The following is a 22083-nucleotide window of genomic DNA, read 5'->3' as shown; positions in this document are numbered from 1 at the left end:
CCCCAGACGAAGCAGAGCCGGCAGTGGCCCCAGACGAAGCAGAGCCGGCAGCAGCCCCAGACAAAGTAGAGCCGGCATCGGCCCCAGACGAAGTAGAGCAGGCAACAACCCCAAGCGAAGCAGAGCCTTCAGCGACCCCAGACGAAACAGGTGAAGCAGGTTCGGTAGCGACCCTAGGAGAAGCAGGACTGGTAGCAACCCTAGGAGAAGCAGAGTAGAGAAAGGCAACCCCAGGTGAAGCGGGACACTCGCCCCCCAGGCGAAGCGAGACCCTCGGCAACCCTAAGTGATAAAAGAGAGACACAGGCAATGCGAAGCACCAAGCAGCCCCAGGCGATGCGGAGCAACAGGCAGCCCCAGGTGATGCGGGCGTCGCATCCATGAGTGGTGCGAGGTAGGCATCCTTGGGCGGTGCAAGGGAGGCATCGTGGGCGGTGTGAGGCAGGCATCCGGGGGCGGTGCAAGGCCGGCATCCATGGTCAATGCAGCAGTGGTCCCTTGGAAGGCGACGGTGGCAGCGGACCCTCGGGAGGTGACGGCGGCAGTGGACCCTCGGAAGGCGACCACGGCAGTGGACCCTCGGGAGGCGATGGCAGGAGGAGAGCCAGGACTAGCTGTGGTGTTGGCCCTCTTCGCAGCCACTGTGGCCGGGCAGTTTTTCCCCGTACTCTCCTCAGCAACCTACGCAGCTCTTGCTCCTCTCCCTTGGGTGGTCCTGCTGCTCTGCTCTTTGTGATGGCAGCAAGGGCTCCTCCCCTTCTGGCAGCGTAGGCGGCAGGGGCTCCTCCCCTTCTGGCAGTGAAGGAGGCAGGGTTTCCTCCCCTTCTAGCTGTAGCAGGGGAACCAGCAGCATGCTCTCTCTGCTGGTGGAGGTGGGAAAGGCACAGAGTCCTCCCATGGGGGTGGAGGTGTAACCAGCAGATATTCTCCCTCTGCTGGTGAAGGTGGGAGGGGGTAAGTAGTCCCCCCACGGGGGTGGAAATGGAACCAGCAGGTATTCTCTCTCTGCTGGTGGAGATGGGAGTGACAAGCAGTCCTCCCATGGGGGTGGAAGTGGAACCAGCAGGCATTCTCCCTCTTGGGTTGTGGACGCACCAACTCCCCCTTCTTGGGCTGTGGATGCACTGACTCCATCCTTTTGGGCTGTGGATGCACCAACACCTCCCTCTTGGGCAGAGGACGCACCATCTCCCCCCTCTTGGGCTGTGGACATTCAGGCTCCTCCCACTCAGACACAGGATATTTGGGCTTCTCTCACTCAGTCACAGGACATTTGGGCTCCTCCCCTCTTGGTGGAGATGGCAGAACCAGCAAGTATTTTTCTATATGTGGTGGGACCAGCAGGCACTCTTCCTCTGCTGGGGCAGGCTTGGGCTGTGACTGTTCGGGATCCTCCCTCTTGGGTGTTGGCTGGTTCTGGTCTCTCGCCCAGAACCACTCTGCTGCATCCCCAACCAGGCCCTGGTTTCAGGCCTCCTCATATTGGGAGTCGCCATAGGGGCAGTCCTCCCGAACATGCCCAAACTCACCACAGGCTGCTCACATGGAGGCCCCTACAGCCCTCCATTCTTTCTGCTAAGCTGCCCAGTCCAGGGGTCCAAATTGAGTTGGAGCCTGGGTCCACCACCTCTTCTCCTACTGTGGTGGCTGCAGCTTCTGCTGCTTCTCCTTCCCCTTTCCTCTTCTTCTTCCCACCTTTCCTCGTCTTCCTCCCATTTTCCTCTTCTTCCTCACTCCAAAAAGTTTATAACAAAAAAATGAAAAAAACTGTAATACCTCTTTTGCAATGCCTCTTCCGGCCTGCGTCCAGGAGGCACTGGTGATCCCACAGTGCACACCATGTGTGGAAAGAAATGGCTGAGCGGTGATGTCAGGCCAGAAGGAGGAACAGCAACAGACAGGTCGGTAACTGCAGATAAAAGGCACAGTGCGCACCGTTTATTAAATACAAAAATAAATAAAATATTTAAACAAAACAAACACTGCTCAAAGAACACAGAAAACAAAAGATTTAAACAAAATAATCACAAACACAAAAGGAAAATGATAAACTCCAGGTCAGGCTGTGCAAATCGCCTTCACTGTTCCTGTACGTTTTAAATAATACAGGGGCAGAGGGGGAGACCCCGTTCTAAAAATAACTGGACAGGTCTGCCCGCCCTGTTACAAACTCTTTTAATCTTTTCCAGCTATTTAAGTTAATTAAAAGCATCCAATGTCTTACCTGACTTAAATAAAACCCACACACTGTAAGCAGTTTTGCCATACATTGCAGATATTGTATCCCCATACTTGACAATCCTGATGTCTCCATACTTTTACTAACAATATCTTCTTCACTTATTACACCGAATGTGTTGTCTTCCCATAAAACGACGAATACATTTTCTATGTTCGTTTTCTTCCACATTTAACTTTCCAGCTAACTCCAACACTATTTTTTTCATAAGTATATCCATCTATTTAAAAAACAAAAAAGTTTTTGTTGTTTTCATGTTAACATTTAGGCTACTTTATACTAAATTGTAGTATGTTTAATTTAGCAGTTGAGGATGGAAAGACATGGACTGTATAGGCTACAATAAACAACATTTTACATAAGAAATAAATACAAAATAGTTTGATAATAAATGAGTACTGTTGAGTAACCTTATTTGTCAAAGGCTTTGGTCTCCTTTATGAAGAAAATCTGACACAAACAGCTTTTGAGCATGCAACTTTTTAAAATGACATGCGCCTGCTTGTTGTTGACGGTGATACAGAAACTGTAGCTCTGGTAATTCATTATTTAATGAACATTCCCTTTTATACAACATTACTATTGTACATATTACATTTGTTAATATTTAGTAGAACACCATGGCCATTATTTTCTTTGTGTGCAAACTGCCCATCTAATTCAGTGGGCAGTTTGCCCACAGAGGAATATACAGCATTTTTAGTAGCATTTAAGTACAGTGTGCACAGGCCAGAAATGGAAATAGCACTCCCAGTGCATAGCACTTGGAACCATTTCGAATTTTATGCGCTGCAGACTCTTTTTTTCCCAGCTTCTTCAGTAGTTTATATAAGCACCTGCAGTTTGCAAAACCTAAAATGGATCGAACTGCTCTGCGTTTGGAGTCTTATTTCCATCCTTGCAATAGGCTATTGTGTAAAAATTTTCCATGTGTTTTCCATGTATCACAAATAACTATCTTCATACAAAAAAGTAAATTGCTTACAATTTGTATACAAGCTATTTCGTATAAATAAATGTAACAGTAAAGTTTTTGTATCATATTACTACAAATTCTGTAACGTTATTGCTGCCGAAGATATCTCCTTTTGTAGCGGTCGTGTGTTTAATAAAGACTGTGCAGTAGAAATCTCACATAGTTTACATATTTTATTAGAAATATATGAACATAAAACAATATTACTTAATAATGTATTTTTTTCCATACAATTTTGTTTTATTATTATTGCAGTTAGCACAGTTTCACTGAGAGATTGCATGTTTTTAATGACAATAGAAAAACAGGATCAGACAGGTAACTGCTCATTTATTCAATATGCGAAACACACATTTTAATTGAAAGTATGCTATTTTTAGAATGAGGATGAGAATACAGTTTAATAATTCCATTGAATTTGAGGGTGTGACAGGGGGTCTTGGTACCTACTACTTTTGTTGTGGGTGTCCGCTGAATGATGATAGAGAGACAGAGGGATGCAGTTGACAATGCCACTCAGGCGTCCAGGTTTTATTACAAATATACACAGTTGCAGGGACAGGTGGATGCCATTAGGAAACCAGCAATGATTGCCCTAGTGCAGGAAGATATACACAAACAGAGTGTAATCAAAATAATAACTCCAAAACAAAACAGTGAGAAAATAGCTAAAAACTAAAGTTTGCCAAATATTAGCTTAGCGCTGCTCCCACTAAAGGGGAGGTCCTGCTCCAGGACCTACTCTGTGACACACTAAAATAAACTGTTGTGGGATCACTCACCCTGGCTCTTCACATAGTAGTGAGTCTGCACACTTGCTCCCTGCCAAACTTAAATTCAAAACGGTTCAACTTTATCTACAACTGCAAAAACCTGTCATATCTAGTACACACGTGTTCAATATTGTATATTTTTGAAACTATACATTATTTACAAGTGCAGGGCTTTTGTCAGCCACACACCCTCCCACTTAAAATAGAACCCCTATGGTCCATTTGACAACTAATCTGCTCCACTCAATAAACACATGGGTGAGTGGGAGGGAACATTGGGGATCAGTCGGCCTCTATCAAATACCAAGCGGCCAGGGTTGCTCTCAACAATTTGCTCACCCTGTTGTCTGATGCCAGCTGGCCCCAACATTAGCTCCCTGCTATTTACTGGGCTTCTGTCAGGGGGCACCCGTTTAACCCCCACAGTAACCCCTGGACTTATATAAGGGGGCATCCGTTTAACTCCCATAGTGACCCCTGGGCTTCTATAAAGGGGTGCCTGTTTAACCCCTGGCCTACCCCTTAACCCCAGTGTCGCCTCTGTCCATGTGTACGTCCCCGCTGGCAGCAACGCAGGACCTTCTGGTGGTAAAGAGCAGGAAAGCCAGGACGATGGCAGCAGTGGACCCTTGGGAGGCAATGCCGAGAGGGAAGCCCCCGGCCAAGAAGGCGACAACGGGAGCTCCACTTCTCCCCCTGGTGGTGATGCCGGTTGTGAAGGCAGCAGTGGCTCCTCCCCTTCTAGCTTTGAAGACGGCAGTAGCTCCTGCCCTTCTAGCTGCGAAGGCGGCAGTAGCTCTGCCCCTTCTGGCTGCAAAGGCGGCAGTAGCTCCTCCCCTCCTGGCTGCAAAGGCGGCAGTAGCTCCTCCCCTCCTGGCTGCAAAGGCGGCAGTAGCTCCTCCCCTCCTGGCTGCAAAGGCGGCAGTAGCTCCTCCCCTTTGCGTTGAAAATTCTTTTGCAGTTTTCTTTCAATTGGAATTTTAATGAAACCAGATTTGCACTTCCGCTAGCTGCTGAGGATCATCCTCATCCTGAGGCCTTAACTCCTCCATGAGGGGATCGTCCCCCCTGTAAACAGCCATGGCAACAGTTCTGGGCACAGCCATGGCTCTTCCTCCTGGAACAGCAGCTCTTCTGCCTCACTCTGGAACTCAAGCTCCTCCCACTCTAGGTCAGTGTCTGCGTCCTCTTCCTGGTCATGGTAGTTGGCCTCCACATGCCCATATTCCATGCAAATAGAGCATATAGATGCACCGGCCCGGGCCAACTGGGACTGCTCTGCATCCCTTCACTCTATATGGATCTGGTCGACCACCCTGCCCATAGCATCCAAAGCCTCTTTTAGTGCTAGATAGTGCTCACAGATCCCCCTGAGCTGGGCTTCTGACGTCAGGTGGATGAAATACACCAGCATCTCCACGTGGATAGCCCCCACATATTTCCTCCCCTCCGTTTCCAGCCACAGGGGAGTCCTGGGGTCCAGAATCCAGGCCAAGAAGATGTCCACGTCTCTCTCTAGTGGGTGGTCTTGCCTTGCCTTGGCAGAACTCAATGGATCCCACTACTAACACCACGTGTAACAAGGGGTCTTGGTAACTGCTACTTTTGTTGTGGGTGTCCGCTGAATGATGAGAGAGAGACAGAGGGATGCAGTTGACAACGCCACTCAGGCGTCTAGGTTTTATTACAAATATACATAGTTGCAGGGACAGGTGGATGCCACTAGGGTACCAGCAATTATAGCCCTAGTGCAGGAGAACATATACAAACAGAGTGTAATCAAAATAATAACTCCAAAACAAAACACAGTGAGAAAACAGCTAAAAACAAAAGTTTGCCAAACACTGGCTTAGCACTGCTCCCACTAAAAGGGAGGTCCTGCTCCAGAACCTACTCTGTGACACATTAAAATAAACTGTTGTGGGATCAAAACCCCCTAAATTAAACCCTACACAACTCATTCACCCTGGCTCTCCACACAGTAGTGACACTGCATGCTTGTTGAAACTAGACCAAGAGAACTGGCTTTCCAGCTCCTTTTTATACCATGTGACTGGGCTTAATTAATCATCAATTAGTCAAGTAAGCCCTAGCCACATTCCGCAAATGGTTTTGGCAGAGTTGAATTTAACCTTATCCTTGCCAAACTTAAATTAAAAATGTTTCAACTTTATTTACAACTGCAAAAAGCTGCCATATCTAGTACACACATGTAGCTCAGCCAATTGAGCACCTCCTCCTGTGAACTCCCGTCCACGGTAGACTGCGGAATAGCCCAGACTCGAACTGCTGATGTCCAGGTTATGGGGTGCATCCTGCACTCACGCAGAGCACCTTTACTGGATGCGCCACTCGGGAGTCTCCTGAAGCGCTATTTGTAATAAAAACACAAAATAAACCAACCAAAAACGAAACAAAACAAACACCTAGCTCCTTAGGAGCACTGTAACAAGGAGAGATCTGTGCTGACTCTGCTGGCGTGTTCACAGGCTGCAGGAAGAGGGCAGCAGTCGTCCAACAACCGCCTGTGAGTCATGGCAGTGACACGGGGAGGTGGGAAAGTGGGTGTGTGGACTTTCCCCCTCTCTGAATGGCTGAGAGGCACGTCTTGGGAGATTGTTAGCCCTATAAATTAACGCTCTGTTGTTTCCTCAGATCTGCCCTGTTAAACGCGCCGAGAGTGCAGAAGCGCTGGTCAACGACCGAGAACCAGTAGGAGAGATAGAAACTGAGGTTCAGAGCGAGACATTGAGGGTGGGGAACCCTTAGGCAGACCCCTGATTAGTATATCAGAGCAGGCCATTGAGCCGGCTGTGTAGGACGGTGATCCGGGTCGCACGGGCAGCGACGACTGGGATATCGCTGCAAAGTGCAGCACCTTTTCTTTGTAGTTTTTGTTACTGTTTTATTTTCCCTGTTTCTTTGTGCCTTCTGTTTTGAATTATTGTTTTGAAGCACCTGCAAGGGCGACGGTATTGTGTACCATTGCTTGGTATGCCCGTGGTTCTGTTTACCATCGTTGGTAAATCAGACTACGGACCCACAGCGCCATCTGTGGGATTAAAGAAAAGACAGCACCCTGAAATAAAACTGGGCACCTGTGCGGTGTTGCCAAATTCACCTGTCTGTCTCCTGTGTCAGTGAATTACCCACCACCCTTCCACAAGCACTAACTAAACACAAGAACTGCCCTACCTAACATGAGACAGCCAAGCTGTTTTCCTGTCATAAAAAATACCACAGCGTACACACGAAAAGGTCTTACACTACACCTAGGCTCTTCACTCAGCACCAGCCCAAAGTAGACTGAGTGCACCCATTTTAAACCCTGCATCTGGCATTCATTTACAATAATTCCCAGGTGCAGGTGATAATTAAACAATTAACAAATAATAATACAATTAAATTAAACAAAATGTGCATACACACATTTTTTTTAGCAGGGAAGAATCAGACCCTCTCCCTGATATCTTACTCTCTCACTCTTTCTCTCTCTCTCTCTCTCTCTCTCTCTCTCTCTCTCTCTCTCTCTCTCTCTCTATATATATATATATATATATATATATATATATATATATATATATATATATATATAAGCACAGAGGGGAGGGGGTGGGGGTTAGTATCCAAAAAAACATGTGGTAATTGTTTTTTGTTAATTGTTTTATTGTTAATTATCACCTGCACCTGGCTATCACTGTAAATTAAAGCCAGGTGCAGGGAATTTAAAGGAAACAGACAGTCTTTTCCAGGGTGCTGCTGTGTGGAGAGCCTGGTTGAGAGTGTGCACAAGTATATGTGAAAGAATGTACTGTGTGTAAAAATTGTGTGGTTTTTTGTTTGTTTTTGGTGTTAGCAGGTAAACAGCTTAGCTCTCCTGTTGTTTAATTAGGTGCCGGTTTGTTTAGTTAGTGCTTGTATAGAGCTAGGCTTTTGTTTTATGTTTTTATTTATTATAAATAGTGTGTCAGTGCTTTGAAACCAAGTTCCTGTGTTCTGGGTCTACATTTAAAGGGACAACAAACTACACAGAGCGGCAGCTCTGTTATAATATAATATATAATATATATATATATATATATATATATATATATATATATATATATATATATATATTTCTAGATGGGCTACTGTAAATGCTAACAAAATAATACAACTAACAGGTAGTTTGCATATGACTGTTATAACAGTTTAACCAAAAACATTATATTTGGGGAATTTGGTTTAATTAAGTACATTTAGCATATTATGATTTTTCTATGTTATGATCATGAAAATATAACAAGACTTTACATTAAAGATAATGATGGTGATGGTGGTAGTGATGATGATGTTTGTGCTAGCAATGATGATATAGACAATAAGGATGATTTCGAAAATGAAACCATAGATAGCAGAGCATATCTTCTAGAGCAAGCATGCTGCTTAAATTGCTATTTACAATGACTCTTGCAGTAAGTGGATGTCAGTTAAATTACCTTTTGACTCTAATTAGTTTGCATTGTTTGAAGGCACACCAAGGACTGAAAAGCTTATTTTATTTAAAAAAAAAAAATTCTAATTTGATTTCTCCTCTGGTAAAACACTTATTGTATTTGTTTTACATGTGTAGAGCAACACCAACAGTGTTGTCACAAAACCTACAGGTCCCCAAGTCCAAATCTTGTTTCATTAAAATTCCAATTGAAAGACAACTGCAAAAATGTTTTCAATGCAATGATCTTCCTTAATTACTCCTCCGTTGATTTTTCACATGACAAACTGAACAGTAGCAATATTGAGGATATATATGATAGCTCCATATACAGACAGTTGTCAGCACCAAGTGGCCCATTATCTAGTAATACTCCATATAACATTTAATTTACCTGGAACACTGATAGAGTGTCCATCTTTAAGAGTTCAACGTTTTCAGTATGGCCATTATGTCTTCTACATTTGAATGGTAATTCATTTATTTGAACACTGAAAGAGAACATGATTTTCTATAGTTTATGGTTTGGAGAAGGCAAACAATTTATGCCAGCATTTAGTGAACACCGAAGTTTCAGCAGAACAGCAGAGAGTCACATTTTCTATCTTCTAATCAATCACTACTGTAGCCTACCAAACTGATACAACCTGCACCCAATCTGTCTTCTACAGTAATCTGATACCTGTTTGTGGTTTATATAAGCACTTCAGTTCTATGTCTCTCCCTCTCTAAGAGTTTGTTAGTTTGTAATTTACCTGCCTTTGCTATATAAAATCTACTACCTGTATTGATCGTTTTGTTTTGACTATTGTGCTTATATTTACCCTGATTGTTTTGGCTCTTGGAAGATATGGAAGGACAGTATCATTGTTAAAAACAAAACAAAACATAAATATCTAAACTTTAACACCTCCGGGGCCCTCAGCTGCACCTGCTATTGCTCCGGCACTGAGTAGCAAGTGTTGAAAATGATATTACTGAGACAAGTAGTCTACACTATTGGTGGGTCACATTTAAAAAAAAACAACAAAAAAAACAAAAAAACAAACCAAAACATTTCACATAAAATAAATCACCCAGGCTTTTCAATTTATAATCCAGTTTAATCTGAGAATTGTGCATTCTAATGGGTTTTATACTGCTCTGTTGTAAAATCTCTATACACTCAACGTACTGTAAAAGGAAATAAATGATACAGTTAAAAACTAAAAAAAAAAAAAAAAAAAAGATTACAGCATGATTGGTTTAATATACCTATAATTTTGTAATAAATAATATGGACATTCTCTAATTTATGGCAATCAATTGTTCTGGCAAACTTCTCGCAAAGTGTTTGTCATTAGCGACAATCAATCTATTGGTTGCCAGAGGTTTGCTTTAAAGTTAGCCACTACTGGCAAATGACTGCAAACCTCTGGCGACATTTTGTGGTTAACTGTTTAGTTTGCTGCAAAATTGTGGCACATTAGCTACCATAAACTTTTATAAGGGTGGTGTTTATTTTTAAGAAGAAACACTTGCGATTACTGCAACATTGTCACCAGTAAGTACATTCTTTCTTAAACTCAAAGCGTTTTTCAATTACATTACTCTTAACTGAAACATTTTTCCATTGCCGGAGCTATACACGACCAACATTGAATCATGCGTCTTGTGAAGGTCCCTCTGTAATCATCAATAGGTCAATTGAAACTAGATTTGTGCTCTAATTAACAGTTAAGTTCATGTATGTTCAGATCAGTCTTGTATTTGTTTCTGTATTGCCAGCATGATAAAGAGGTATAAGTTATATTTTGTTGATTTCCATAGTGTAATGTTTAACTTTAATTGTAACCATAGACATTTCTGTTACTATGGTTACATTAATGCCCTAGGCTCAGAGAAATAAGCCATAATATCAAACAACTTTTCAGGCCATTCCCACTGAGATGTTAAAGCAGTTGATTTCCACCAATCACTCGAGGAGTTTGGAAAAACATATGTGTAAGTGGTGCAGGAATGGAGGGTTACTGGTAAGTATTGGTATCAGAATAGAAGAAAGCAAAGCAGAGATCATGTATTGAGTTCACACACACACACTGTAATTAGTTACAACATTTACAAGGGAAGAGCAAAGCACACAAAAAAAACAAAGGGGGTTGTGCTTTCAGTGAGAGCTGGCCTGGTATGCAGACAGTTCATAGGCCAACAAAAGAAGTGACTGCCTAAGTACACAAAAAGGAGTGTGACCGACTGCCCGAGAAAAGATTAACAAAAACATTACTGTCCAACGTCGAATAATCCATGACAGGCAGCCATTTTCAAAGACCACAAAGAGCATCCTCCTCACACTGAAGCTGCAGCTTTCATCTCTAGCAGCACCCCTTCTGGTTGTACAGCAGTATTCGGACTGCATCTTAAATTCAAGGGCATCTAACATTCAAAGGAATACCGTGTTTGTGTATGTGTGTGTGTGTGTGTATATATATATATATATATATATATATATATTATATATCTATATATATGTAATAATATATATATATATTACATATATATAACAATATATTGTTACATACATTGTGTTCGTAGCAAAATCGTGGTTGTAAAATTTTTAAACTTTGGTACAAAACAATATTATATATATATATATATATATATATATATATATATATATATATATATATATATATATATATAAAACAACTTAATCATATCAGCATTAGTTTTATCATGTTTCCCCACTATAAGAGGCATTTTGCAGATTATTATCTTGTTTTAATCTTTCAGTAACAGAAACCCATATTTCGTAAGGCACTGTGGTTTTCTGTTTATCAAGATAGAAATGAGCAAGTATCTTACTTTTTTAACCTTTTGTGCACCAATATTTAACAAGGAAAATACCTTGCAATACTCTGCATAATAATAACTAGTAAACAATGTTGCTCAGCTGTTTTATTAATAAGAAAAAGGAGGAACTGCAAAATATGGGTAAGGGAGTGGATTAGGAATATGGATGAGATGGGAGTTTATAACAATTTACATTTGGAATTGTGTAATCAGGACATGTCCAGTTACACACATTTTGTAAGAATGGATCCTGACACTTTTGAGGAGTTGCTGAACTTCTTGAAAACTAGATCCTCTGAACCTGTATAATAGAATTTTTTTTTTTTTTATCAACTTTATATGCATCACATACTTTTTCATATTTGTTTTTAATGCATGATCACTTAACATAGCTACACCTATTTGAACCGTGACATGTTTGTTGTCTGCATAGTAGCAAATAAACTCATTCTAACTATATTTACAATGTTGTACCTTGTATTTTGATATTTAACAACATATACAATGGTGCTATGAAAGTAAATAAACAACAACAACAATTTTATTTGGAATACAACATTACATTATTTTATTAAAGTAGGCTACTTCTAAGGAGACTTTTCTACGTCTGTAGTCTAGAAAGATAACACGCTTAACTTTTTTCTGTTTAAAATTTAGTTTTTTAAATACTCGTGACATTTTAATTTAGGATTGACCAGCATTTGCTATTTAAACAGTCTGTATGCGCTTTTCTCATATCAAAAACTCACCTGTCATGTTCATCTCAGCAGCAATTTGTTTAATTGCCTTGCTCCATACATTCTACATATGGTATGTTTTCATTTTCTTTTATATAGCCACAAATAATTTTCATAGAGGTCAATTTGTTTTTCAAAACACTCCCATTGCCAAGCCATTTTCACAGTCTGTACTGTTTGATTAAGAACTATTTTCAAAATACTTTAGAAAGTTCATAGTGAAGACTATCACAGGTATTGTATTATCATATTCCATTCACACACTGACCTGTTTCCATTACTTTCTGGGGGGAGGGGGGACGACAAAAAAACACACAATTATTACAATAAGTAGGTTTTGTACCATTTAAGAATGTTTTATAGCCTTAAGTCTATTTTATTTGAGTGAATAGAACACTTTTATATAGGCTAATGGTTAATCTATTTCTACACAAACTGCTGGTCAAGTCAAGGTTGAAGATAACATACTTCTGTATAAGATTGGGGATATTACTATTGTGTTGATGTTGTTTTGACTTGAATTCAAAACCTTCAGTTTGATCATGTAACAAAACCAGCTTCTTCCTATCGGCTAATTCCTGGCAATTTATTGCTGGGATTAGAGGGTAGCTCTATTTGTAGACGACGACTTACTTGTCGTCCGCAACTGACGATTTTTCACCATACACTGAGCACTGTGTGGTGGGCTTAACAATGAAGTCATGACACTACTAATTTGTTGTACACCTGCACAAATACATGTAACTTAAATATCAGTGATCACAGATAGATACCAGTTATACTTAAACATAATCAATCACACATGACAGAGTGTATAGTCATTCTGTAATATACCATGCCTCTGCTGTGATTAGGCATAAGGTAAAGCCATATTATTACATTTACATAATTTTTTATTTATTTTAATGGGCTTTATAGTTGTATTAAATGTATCCATCTGCCAAAAATTGAAAGGCAAATAAGTGTCTAAATGAAAAAAATACTGCTAATCTCAAGCTTTGTGCACAGTAACTTTGGGATTTAAACATTGCATGCCAGTAGCTTTCACATTATTCAGTCTGGGTTGTGTGCCTGCAGTGGTCTTCCCAGCGACAGCGAGTGGGAGAAGTACAGGCGTGGAAAAGTACAGAGCAGTTTAGAAGCAGAAAGAAGAAATTGCATCTTGAATTGCTTTAATCAGAAAACAGAGGACATTGGGGAAACACAGCAGCAGCTCAAAGTCAAACAGCCACGTGTGTTTTTCTGATAACAAACAAGCTGAAACTCGGAGCAGCTGATTCAAATTCAGCTCCATTCTGAGACACGGGCGAGGGGAGGAGCCAACAGCACAGCAGAACAACGCAGTTAAACGAGGCAGTCTTCCCAGCGACAACGAGTGGGAGAAGTACAGGCGTGGAAAAGTACAGAGCAGTTTAGAAGCAGTTTGAAAACAGGTTGACGGCTGCAGAAGAAACTAAACTTAAAAAAAAAACCCTCATCATGGTCTTCAAGCCAGTAATCTGTGACACCTGCTTGATGTGGGAAATCCGAGAAAACCCAGTGGAGCTAAACCAAGTGTGCGTAAAGTGCCGTGCGATCCAGGATTTGCATAAACTAGTAAGTATGCTAGAAATGGAGCTGGAAGAAGTGAGACAGCAACAGGATCTTGAGGAACTGGCACACTCACAATTCATGGAAGTCTGCATCACCCCTAACAGACTGAAAGCCACCAGGGAGACAGGTCAGAACAGCTGGGTTCAGGTAGGCAGAAGCAGGGAAAAAAAGAAACTTCGTCAAACACAACCACCAGAAATCGAAACAACCAACAAATTTGAGTCACTTCAGAATTTTGATGAGCAGAACCAACAACAAGAGAATGAAAGGAACAACATCCAGGACCCCATTGACAGTGGTGACCAGACAGCAAAAAGAAGGGAGGTCATGATTGTTGGGGACTCCATATTGAGAAACACAGCAAGTTCAATTTGCAGTTTGGACCCCCTTACTACAACAGTGTGCTGCCTTCTGGGAGCCTCGGTCAAGCACATCACTGAGAACGTGGACAGGCTCCTAGAACGAACAGGAGACGACCCGGTAGTAGTCGTCCACATCGGTACAAACAACATTGGAAGAGACAGACCAAAATCCCTGCAAAACAAATTCAGAGAGCTAGGAAGGAAATTAAAAGAGAAAACCAAAACTGTGGTATTTTCTGGTATACTACCGGCACCTTGCAAAGGACCATATGGACAGCTGGAAATAATTAATCAAAACGTATGGCTGAAGATGTGGTGCACACGGGAAGGCTTCACCTATCTTGATCATTGGACCACTTTCTACAACAAGGACTATCTGTATAGATGGGATGGACTGCACTTAAATAACAAGGGAACCAGTCTACTTGGAGAAAAGATCCTCGAGCAGGTTCAGAAGCATTTAAACTAGAAAGGAAGGGGGGAGAAATCAACAAAAAAACAGAAGGGAGACCGCATCAAAACAAGAACAACAACTCAGGTAAGACAACCATTAAATGTATTTATCTAAATGCTAGAAGTATCAGAAACAAAATTCTAGAACTTGAAGCTACTGCACTAACAGGTAACTATGATGTGATAGGTGTTACAGAAACGTGGTTGTCTGAGAGTGATGGGGACGAATATAATATTTGTGGGTATACACTGTATAGGAAAGACAGGCAGGACAGAAGAGGAGGAGGGGTAGCGCTATACATAAGAAACAGTCTTGAAGCCCAGGTGTTAAACCTGGACAAAGAAAATAAAACCGAATCAATATGGGTCAGAATAACGGACAAAAATTCAAAGGGCATAATAATAGGAGCATGCTATAGACCGCCAGATTCAGACGGTGAGCAAAATAATCTGTTATACAATGACATTAGAAATGTGTGTAGCAAAGGAGAAGCCATACTAATGGGGGATTTCAACTTCCCCCAAATAAAATGGGAAAACCCGGTGGGTAGCGCGAAGGATGAAATAGAAATGGTGGAAATGACAAATGACTGCTTCCTAACACAATTAGTCAAGGCACCGACTAGAGGGGAGGCATGCCTTGATTTAGTCTTTTCAAATAACGAAGATAGAATAACTAAAACAGAGGTCAGAGAACCACTGGCAAACTCAGACCACAACATGGTCTCATTTTGAAGTGTTTTTTAAAACCCCAAAAGTAATGACTAAAGCTAAGGTTTACAATTTTAGAAAAGCAAACTATGAAGGTATGAAACAGAGACTAACAGAAGTAGATTGGAGTAAAATAGAGAAAACATCCACAGAAGAAGGATGGTTGTTCTTCAAAAATGTAGTACTAGAGGCGCAAAACAATTACATCCCTAAAGTAGACAAATCTAAATGTAAAACTAAATTGCCAAAATGGTTTAATAGATCAATTAAAAAAAATATTCAGTGAAAAAAGGCACTTTACAGAGCATTAAAAAAGGACCAAAAAGAAAGTACGCAGAAAGAGTACACAGAACTGCAAACGCAAGTCAAAAAGGAAGTTAGAAAGGCCAAGAGAGAAATAGAAATGAACATTGCTAAGGGAGCTAAAACCAATTCCAAAATGTTTTTCCAATATTACAACAGCAAGAGAACATTCAAAGAGGAGATTAAATGTTTAAGAGATACAAATGGCAAAATCGTAGATGAAGAAAAAAAATAGCAAATATATTAAATGATTACTTTTCACAAGTTTTTACAAAGGAAGATACTGACAACATGCCCCACATGTCATCCAGTTCCTATCCAGTTTTAAATAACTTTAGCATAACTGAGGCAGAAGTGTTAAAGGGACTAGGAGCTCTTAAAATAAACAAATCCCCTGGGCCGGATGAGATCCTCCCAGTAGTACTCAAAGAAATGAAAGAAGTAATTTACAAACCGCTAACCAAGATCGTGCAGCAGTCTCTTGACACAGGGGTGGTACCGACAGACTGGAAAATTGCAAACGTAATACCGATCCACAAAAAGGGAAACAAAACTGAACCAAGTAACTACAGACCAGTAAGCCTGACTTCTATTATAGGCAAACTTATGGAAACTATAATAAGATCCAAAATGGAAAATTACCTATATGGTAACAGGGTCCTGGGAGACAGTCAACATGGTTTTAGGAAAGGGAGATCATGTCTAACTAACTTGCTTGATTTTTTTGAGGATGCAACATCGATAATGGATAATTGCAAAGCATATGACATGGTTTATTTAGATTTCCAGAAAGCTTTTGACAAAGTCCTGCACAAAAGATTAATTCTCAAACTGAATGCAGTTGGGATTCAAGGAAACACATGTACATGGATTAGGGAGTGGTTAACATGTAGAAAACAGAAAATACTGATTAGAGGAAAAACCTCAGAATGGAGTGTGGTAACCAGCAGCAGGGATGAGAGCCGCCCCTGTTCGTTCCGATTCTGAGTGTGGGTTTTGATCCGTTTCAAAGCGGAGAATGTCCGTTTAACTGTTGATGTTGTGGCTGGTATGGTGAGGATCAGCTGCAGCAGCTTTGTTGCCTCGGGGACCATCTGTATCAAATTGTGCTTTGACAAAAAGCTAAGGAGCTGTCCAGGCATCTCTTTACTACCTCGTCAAGAAGTCTGGTGCACTTGGTGGATTTGTTAAAAAATTAAGCAAGTCCCTCCACTGTTTTGAAAAAATATTTTGCACTCAGGAATAAATTTCCTTGACTGAGAGAGCACTAGGTTCAACTTGTGGGCATAACAATGGGTAAATGTGACCTGAGGGACTTTTTCCTTAATTTCGGCCCGCACCCCATTTAGCTCTGATGCCATTACAGACAGACTGTGGCCCCGGGGATCTGAAAAACATAAGAAAAACTCTGTTGCGACAGAGCTGCCTCACAGGACGAGAATAGGTCTTGCCGAAACCTGAAAGGGAACAATAGTACAAGGGTTCCCTGACCAATGTGGTGCTGCCCTCGAACGAGTTGAGGCTGCGGTCTCCGAAGCTGGGAGCAGAGGAGCGTCCCGCAAGGAACCTGTAAAGAACAAGAATAGATGGGTTAGTTGGGACTCGAGCACTGAGAGATTAAAGCGGGCCACGTCACAAAATGTTAAATATAGGATAGAGCCTCAATGCGATGAGGTAAGATAAGCTCATGAGCTGCGAAAGAATAGTGTGACCGGGGGTTCCCTCTGACTCATGAAGTGAGACCTCCCTTAAATAAGGTTGAGGAAATGCAGCTTGCCTACGTTGGAAGTGAGGCTCACTTACCCCCAAGAGTGAACCGATGCAAAGGCGTGTATGAAAGGAGGAGGAGGAAAATAAAAAACACTAGACAGGGAAAGTGTGTGTTATTAGGGTTTAAATAGGAGATTGGTAATGATAGGCAGCAAATAATGATCCCAGTATGCCCACCAGCCGAATTCCGCGAAAAGGCTAACATTTATGCTTAACGCATTTTTAGAAAATTATATAAAACTCAAAAAGATTAAAAATTGTAACGTGTTTCCCTCTCTGGTGTAAGTTAAAGATTGTAATTACCATTGGTTCCTGTAACAATAATCTACCTTAAAAACCTAATTTAATTAAAGGCTTTGTTGACAAAGCCCTTCTCCTTTAAACAGTTGATAACCAGGAGAAAAAATAATATAGAGGATTAAGATTGCAATGCATTTTAATCATTTTATTTTGTGGAGCCAAGTCTGCCATCATAAGCCCCTTGCACACTGGCACTTCTATCCGTGTCCCAATCCTGCGTAGTGTGAAACCACGTACCTGGGTCGTACCCAGGTTAACCCGGGTCCCAGAGACCAACCTCAGGATGTGGGTCAACATGCTTTGACCCGGGTTGAGCGAGACAAAATGCTTGACAGCCAACGAAATAACAAATAGCCAAGCCTGTGTAAAGGTTTCACTTCTGCACGGAACATTTCTGTTTAGCCATATTTGTGTTGCTTGAGACACACCATGAGCCAGATTGCAGCATGGATGAAGAAACGTTTCCTCTAATCAGCAACTTGGCTGACTGCTCAATCCAGAGAAGTTTGAATAAAAGTGTCTGTAACAAGCACATTGTTAACTTGCATCTGCGTTTATCAAAAGCAGTGTGAAATTGTGTACCTGACCTGCATGACACTGGGTCCTGACCCGGGTAGGTTCCGACCCGAGTAGAGCATGCCAGTGTGAAATGGGCTTAAACATATTTGCATTTTGTGTCCTGACTTATAACAGCATTATGGGGAAAATAGGATCTTTGACTACATTACCTCATTCTAAGATGCTCTGAGTGTTTTGTGTTATGTTTTGGTGTGCAGAGCCGCACCAGTCCCCTGCAAGTGAGGAAGAGCCGCACCAGTCCCCTGAAAATGAGGAAGAGACGCAACAGTCCCCTGCAAGTGAGGGAGAGCCGCACCAGTCCACTGCAACAGATGGAGACTGCCTGATGTTCCCACCTTCGTCACCAGGCGACTATATGCTGTTTCCACCTTTGTAGCCAGGAGACTATACACTGTTCCCACTTCCACTGCTTCCAACCACCAGGAGGAGAGCAGCAGATGCTGCCTCTGCCTCCGCCACCTCCTCCAGCAGGAGGAGATCAGCCGGTGCTCCCTCTGCCTCCACCGCCAGAGGTAGAGCAGCCGTAGCTGTCTCATAGTACGCATTGCAGAGTAAGTAGCGGGGTTCTGACAAATATAACGTTGCACTTCCCCACATATTGCTACAACTGTTTAAAAAATGTACCTGTGATTTGTTTTTTTATTATTAACATCCTGACAACTTTTTACACTTTTAAAGTCTATTTTAAAGCTCTTTTCAAAATGTCTGCTCTAGTGCACTGATAGTGTAAAGCAGGGGTCTCCAGAGAGTCCCTATCCTAGTCCCTATTAAAAAGGTTTAATTCAGCAAATTGTCAATTCATTTAGGAGTCTAGTTAAGTAATTGAGAGCTCAGTTGGAATAAAAACCAGCAGACAGTGGGTCCCCAGGACCGGTTTGGGAACCACTGATTTAGAGGACAGAAACCCTAGTGCACTATAGCGGCCATTTTGAAAAGATAAACATATGCTATATTTTTCGGAACCCCTACTTACTCTTTAACCTAAAGTAAATTAGTAGCTTGTGGCGGGGGTGCCCGGCCCTGTTTGTATTTTGTGTTTTATGTTGTATGTGGTGTGTATAAATTGGTGCACTGGGTATAAATTGGGCTGTGTATTAGTATGTGAGCACGGGGGTTGCAGATTAGTTCATGTGCTGGGATTCAAGTGAATGATTAATTAGTAATTGAATCCGAGCACAGGGTCACGATTTTTGCACTCTGCATGCAGCAAACTTTGCAGGCTTATAGTCTGTTTTTTTTTTTTTATTTTCTCAATGTGACAAATGAAACAGTTTTGAAGCACATCAAAAGAAAATTCAGTTATTTCAGGGAAAAGAAAGAATCCTTCAAACTGAGTAATGTTCTAAAATACATTTTCTTTTTAGAAAAAGGTAATTTCCATAGCAACTATAGAAGATGACTCAATGTGTACAATAATTATGTACAGTATACCAGCCTTGTTTTCTTACTTGTTTTTAAGTAGGTGTGACAAGATGGCTTTGGTGGTGATGTCAGACCAGAAAAGAACACACAGACATGCAGTAGGGGCAGGTGAAACTGAGGCTCAGTGGTGCTCAGTGTTTTATTATACAATGAAAAATAAAAGATTTACACAAAACAAAAGGGTACATTGGCCAAACAAAACAAATAAATAAACAAACAATTATACTAACAAACACTGTGGTGATGGTTGCAGCACAATAGCAGGTGTTTTAGTTTTTCTTTTACCTTTTTTACTTCTCCTCTCCTTAACTCCCATTCATTACTCCCTGAACACTCTCATCCCCGAATGAGTAAAATGTGCATCTATATATATTGTTATATGTACATTGCTGTGAAAAAGTATTTGCTCCCTGCCTGATTTTCTGCATTTTTGCAAATTTTTCCTGTTGAATCCGCACACAGAAAGTATCTGCGCTTCGCCTTTCAAGGCAACGCGTACAAATTCTGCCTGCTGCCATTTGGTTTCTCGCTGGCACCCCACACATTTTCAAAGTGCATGGATGCAGCACTGGCTCCAATCAGGCTGCGGGGTCCTAGATCCTGAACTATCTGGACGATTGGCTAGTTTGCGCACGTTCTAAAGCACGTGCCGACGTGCACACAATACAGGTCATACATAGATCATGTGTCGAAGCTAAGGCTCTCCATACATCAACAGAAGAGCAACTTCGTACCGTCTCAGTCAGTCCAGGGGATCAAACTGAACTCTGTGAGCATGCTTGCCTCACTGTTGGAAGACAGGGTTTGGTCGTTGGAAGTCACACTCTCCCAGTTCAGAAAGGAAGCTCTTCCACAGGTCAGAACATATCAAAGGTTGTTGGGGCTGATGGCAGCCACCTCGAGAATTCTTCCACTAGGGTTGCTGAGAATGCGCCTGCTTCAAGCCTGGGTAAATACACTCAAGGTGCACCAAGTCTGTGATTGGTACCGGCTGATGCGAGTGTTCAGACAATGCTGGATGACACTGGAGTGGTGGCTCCGTCCCGGCAATCTACTCCTCGGATCTCCCCTCGGCTCCCCTCACAGAAGGTAAATGGTCACTACAGATACCTCCAGCATGGCCTGGGCCCTGGTAGGGCAGCTTTATTATATATGCTCAGTGACTGACAGTCAGAGAGGGCTCTTCCTATTCAGTAATGGTTGTCATTCTTTTTTAGGGAACAAGGGTTATTGCCTACAGTCATAAAAGTTAGCCCTGCCCATCAAGCAAGCAAGCACACACAAACAGACATGAGGCAGCAAAAAACAAATACTGCAGATATAGTCAACACACACACAAAAAAAAAATATAAAGTTGAAAAAAACCCACAACAATAAATGACTAATTAGACCAAATATTTACCGTTTAGATGATACTTAGGTTATCACTTGTTGTGTGAAATTTAATTGCTTTAAATTTAAAAGGAAGTTGATGTGGAAGTAAATAAGACAATTACTTCACAGAGTAATTTTAAAAGGTCCTTTATTATTTCACACACACACACACACACACGCAGTTACATACACAGATGCTATACTACGAATAACGATATCCTTAACGGGACACAACGCAACAAGGTTACATACAAAGATTATATTAATCACAGATCAATACAATCCATGAGACGCAACTGAACTAATTCTTACCCTTCCAAGCAGATCGGGAGAGCCCTTCGACCCTGGTAAGAGAAAGCAGCTGTCTCCAAGAAATTACCAAGCAGGACTGCACGCTAATCCTCACGGCTGACTCTCATCAGAGCAGGGGAGAACCCCGTCCTTTATAACTTACCAAGTTAGGCTTTTGCATGCGAGAGAGTAATTGGCCAAATCACTCCCTCGAGGCTCGGCCCTCTGAATAAACCATCCCTTTCCCTAGAACATTCTAACAAAAACAAGTTATATAAACGTGACAAAAACAAGTTATATAAGATACGGGGTTATTATAGGGCAAGGGCACAGATGAACTCGAACGCATTTCTAGAACTTTCTAGAACACACTTTTTTTTTATTACATCACTCTTGGGCCAGCAGAGACTCGTCCTTGTAATCAAAATATTATATGTCCTGCCCATCTTAGCCCTAAACCAAAGGTATCATTACACGTCTCGTAGTCATGGCAATAACCCACACTTAAACAAAAAACTATTTTGTTAGTTGGACGAGATATGACGTGTTTTGTCACCGTAACAAAAGTTATGAAATTCCAGTGCATCAGTAGCAAAGAGTTAACATTCGAAGGTAGCATTTAATATTCAATGTTTAATTTATTATTTGATCTTAAAATTTTACATTTAATGCTAAAATGTAACATTTGATACATTAATTTAATATTCAAGCTATTATTATTTAATGGTAAAATTCAATATTCGATACTTGCTTCAATTTAATGTTTAATGCATTGTCTTTCATTATTTAATTTTGTTACTTTAACCTCCCATAGGAATATGTTTAACTTACATACCATATTCTTGAAAATATGAACCTAGGTTGTGTTTTTTTTTTCATCCTCTCTCCTCCTTGATA

General features: G+C 41.3%; 1 protein-coding gene across 1 annotated transcript; it reads left to right on the top strand.

Moving 5' to 3' along the window:
• The first annotated feature begins 380 nt into the window (after positions 1-380).
• LOC121326803 (loricrin-like) lies at positions 381-4935 on the top strand. The gene is made up of 2 exons (XM_041270324.1): positions 381-394; positions 4521-4935. The coding sequence occupies exons 1-2, from the start codon at positions 381-383 to the stop codon at positions 4933-4935; spliced, it is 429 nt and encodes a 142-aa protein (XP_041126258.1).
• The last annotated feature ends 17148 nt before the right edge of the window (positions 4936-22083 follow it).

The sequence above is a fragment of the Polyodon spathula genome, chromosome 2 (genome assembly GCF_017654505.1).
Source record: "Polyodon spathula isolate WHYD16114869_AA chromosome 2, ASM1765450v1, whole genome shotgun sequence".
In the NCBI taxonomy this organism is placed as follows: domain Eukaryota; kingdom Metazoa; phylum Chordata; class Actinopteri; order Acipenseriformes; family Polyodontidae; genus Polyodon; species Polyodon spathula.
The sequence above is the reverse complement of the archived record's forward strand: the minus strand, read 5'-3'. Positions and strand labels throughout refer to the sequence as shown.